At 38.7% G+C, this 2,806-nt stretch overlaps 1 protein-coding gene across 3 annotated transcripts; it reads left to right on the top strand.

Moving 5' to 3' along the window:
• Positions 1–245: 245 nt before the first annotated feature.
• On the top strand, positions 246–2,306 carry LOC105799247 (uncharacterized protein At1g08160). Of its 3 annotated transcripts, none has more exons than XM_012629697.2 (3): positions 246–382; positions 488–1,184; positions 2,075–2,306. In XM_012629697.2, exons 1-2 carry the CDS (start codon positions 249–251, stop codon positions 1,176–1,178), a joined length of 825 nt encoding a protein of 274 aa, XP_012485151.1. In that variant the 5' UTR covers positions 246–248; the 3' UTR covers positions 1,179–1,184; positions 2,075–2,306. The 3 variants fall into 3 exon arrangements, with proteins under 3 accessions (XP_012485151.1, XP_012485150.1, XP_052476575.1); XM_012629696.2 differs by having other exon boundaries at positions 470–1,184; XM_052620615.1 differs by lacking the exon at positions 2,075–2,306 and adding an exon at positions 1,350–2,067 and having other exon boundaries at positions 470–1,184.
• Positions 2,307–2,806: the final 500 nt, after the last annotated feature.

The raw sequence follows: 2,806 nt of genomic DNA, 5'->3' as shown, positions 1-2,806 counted from the left end.
TTATTATTAAAGAATACTCACTTAGTAGCCATGTAACTAAAAAATAATATTATAATAAATTTAGATTTAACAAAGTAATTTTAACATTGTTAAAATTGCGCTTCAATTATGAAATCCGAAAATAAAAACTGAACTTTAAAATTTCAAATAGTATAGGGACTTATGGCAAAATATAACCTAATTAAAATGTGAAATTTCAAGTTTAAGTAATATTTAGAAAATGGTATTTTCTGTTCCGCGTATTTTCCATGGAAATTGAAGACATAAGCATGAATTTCAACGTCACTTCTTCCCAAATTCATAAGATCTTTACTTTGGTTTTACCTAAAGTCCATTTTTTTCAATTTTCTACCTCGTTGAATTCACGCAATCTCTACATTAGGTAATTTCTTGTTAATACCCATTAAGTTTAACCCACTAATTTAGTTTTTCCTGAAGTCTTGATTTTTTATTTTATATATATAAAAAGAATGCAAGATTCTTCCAGGCCTGTAATCGGCTACCCAGTTCACAACGTTAATGGCTGCGCTCCGCCACCACCCGCCACCTCCGCTACTGCCTGCCCTTACGTTCACCCCAACCCATACCCTTACTACCAACCGCCTCCGCCTCAAAACCAACGTCCCACCTTCTTCCGCCTCTTCATCATCGCCATGGCCATTCTCTTGTTCATATTCGGCATCACACTCCTCATATTCTGGCTCGTCCTCCGCCCTCACCTCCCCGATTTCTCAATACAATCCCTTTCCCTCTCCAACTTCAACGCCTCCAACCAGCGCGTGACCGCCACCTGGAACGCTCAGTTCCAAGTCTCCAATCCCAACAAGAAACTCTCCATCACCTATGCGGACGTCGTTTCGTCAGTTTTCCACAAGGACTACTTCTTGACCGAGACGAGGATCGAGCCCTTCTCGCAGGGCACGGGCGACGTGAGAACGTTGGACGCGAGCTTTTCCCTGGCAGATTCTTTCGTGGAGGGGAAAGTGGTGGATGCGATGAATGGGGAGAGGACTCGCGGCGAGGTCAAGTTCAACGTCGGGATGGTGGCGGACGTGGCGTTTCGATACTCTGGGTGGAGAGGACGGCGGAGGGTTCTTAGGGTTTGGTGCGGTGACGTAACGCTGGCCGTTTCGTCAGGGAGGATGACCGGTGGACCCAAAAGTTGCCTCGTTGGTTGATTTACGGTGAGTTTTTACGTTTAGTTTAAATTTATTTGAATATTATGGTACTAGAGCGTTGTATGTGTAGTGTTTTGAACCTTTAACCATTTCATTGCTTTGAGAGTGACCAAAATCCCACCAAATTGGTTGCTAATGCCCGATTCTTGTTTGACTTGTTTCCAATGGTAGAAGCCAATATTTGTAGGGGCCCTTGTTGTTGATAATGAACTGATGTTACCCTTGATCCTGGATGGCCAAAAAGCTGTGATATTTGGAAGGATTTAGTTAAAAATATTGGATGAACCCGGACTTGGTATTTTTGCTCTTTTTCATGCATAAATTCGAGCAAATCTAGTCAACCCAGTCATTGATTTAGTGTTCTTGTTGTCAAGTCTCCGATTGAAACTTGGTCTCAGTGCAAATACTGGACAACTCCTGCCTCTTCCAGATAGTTTAGGTAACATTTTTTACATACTGGATTGGGTTTGGGCACTCATAACTTACATGATTCTAGTAGTTTTATCCTTTTTTCTTTGCTTGTTCGATTGTTGGACCTTGTCTTGATTTCCATATTTACCAAGGAAACCATAGTCCGATCATATTTGAACATTAATACTAATAAGAAAGCTGCTCTTCTTTCTCTGTTTTACTAGTGTATGTTGACTTAGATATGTCTCTCCAGCCCTAGGGACCTTGTTTAAAATCTTTCATAGGCAATTCAATTTTCAATACTAGGAACACTTTGCTTCTTTCTATTCTTTTAGCTATACTTTCTTGGTTTTATCTTCCTCTGGTTTATGTTTTTAGCTTTAACTCCCTATCATGGTAGTTTAGTTCGTAAAACTTATAGACAGGACGATGATGGATATGCCGTAATATCATCTTTTTTCACAATTTGGGTTTGGATTGTGCAGGAGAATGCTGGTACAGTCATACAAACTATACCTAAACTCTACTGCAGATACTTGTTGAGAGAAGGAAGAAATAGTAGTTAGAAACTGAAGCAATTGATTTGGGCAGATATTACTAATCTGCACTCTCCATACTCTTATAAGTTTTCTTATGAATGGATTTGAATAAGCGGTTTGTTTATAATGAAAAAGCTATCTATTTTTTTATAGAAATGAAATGGTAACTTTTTATTAATTTATCCTTCATTTTGACATTAAATTTACCACTCTTCCCTTAAACACGCAATTGCACTGGATGATGATTTTGAGAAACTGAATCAAAAGACTTAGTAAGGCTTACTAAATTTTATCAGAATATTATAAATCAACAGCACAAGAAAAGATTTGTTCTGCGGAATTAATTCATCATCTACAAGAACATCTCAACATGTACCCTTTCATGAATTGATCAGTCAACTAATTTTTATTCTACCTTATAAACCATCACATGCGGCTGTGCTGAGTGTACCTTTCCACTTTCTTCTGTCTACACTTTCCAAGCATCAAGAGACAAATCAAACAATATGAAGATGCACGTACCTTACTTTCCATTCAATTACCCGGTTTTCATCTCTCGAAACCAACAAGCCTGCCATTTTTCCAGTCACCTATGTTTGTTTTTCTCGTCTTCCTTTTTGTGACTCCTTACCCCATTACTGGAATCAATTACTTTGAAATTCAAAATCTGGCCCAATC

This window comes from Gossypium raimondii, chromosome 9 (assembly GCF_025698545.1).
Source record: "Gossypium raimondii isolate GPD5lz chromosome 9, ASM2569854v1, whole genome shotgun sequence".
Classification (NCBI taxonomy): domain Eukaryota; kingdom Viridiplantae; phylum Streptophyta; class Magnoliopsida; order Malvales; family Malvaceae; genus Gossypium; species Gossypium raimondii.
Note: the sequence above shows the minus strand (reverse complement) of the source record. Positions and strands in the feature narration are given on the sequence as shown.

Excerpts from the sequence above, each read along its gene's own strand:
- LOC105799247 (XM_012629696.2), top strand. The coding sequence starts at position 249 with ATGGAAATTGAAGACATAAGCATGAATTTCAACGTCACTTCTTCCCAA. Across the intron at positions 383-469 it reads TCACGCAATCTCTACATTAG|AATGCAAGATTCTTCCAGGC; the intron begins GTAATTTCTTGT and ends ATATATAAAAAG.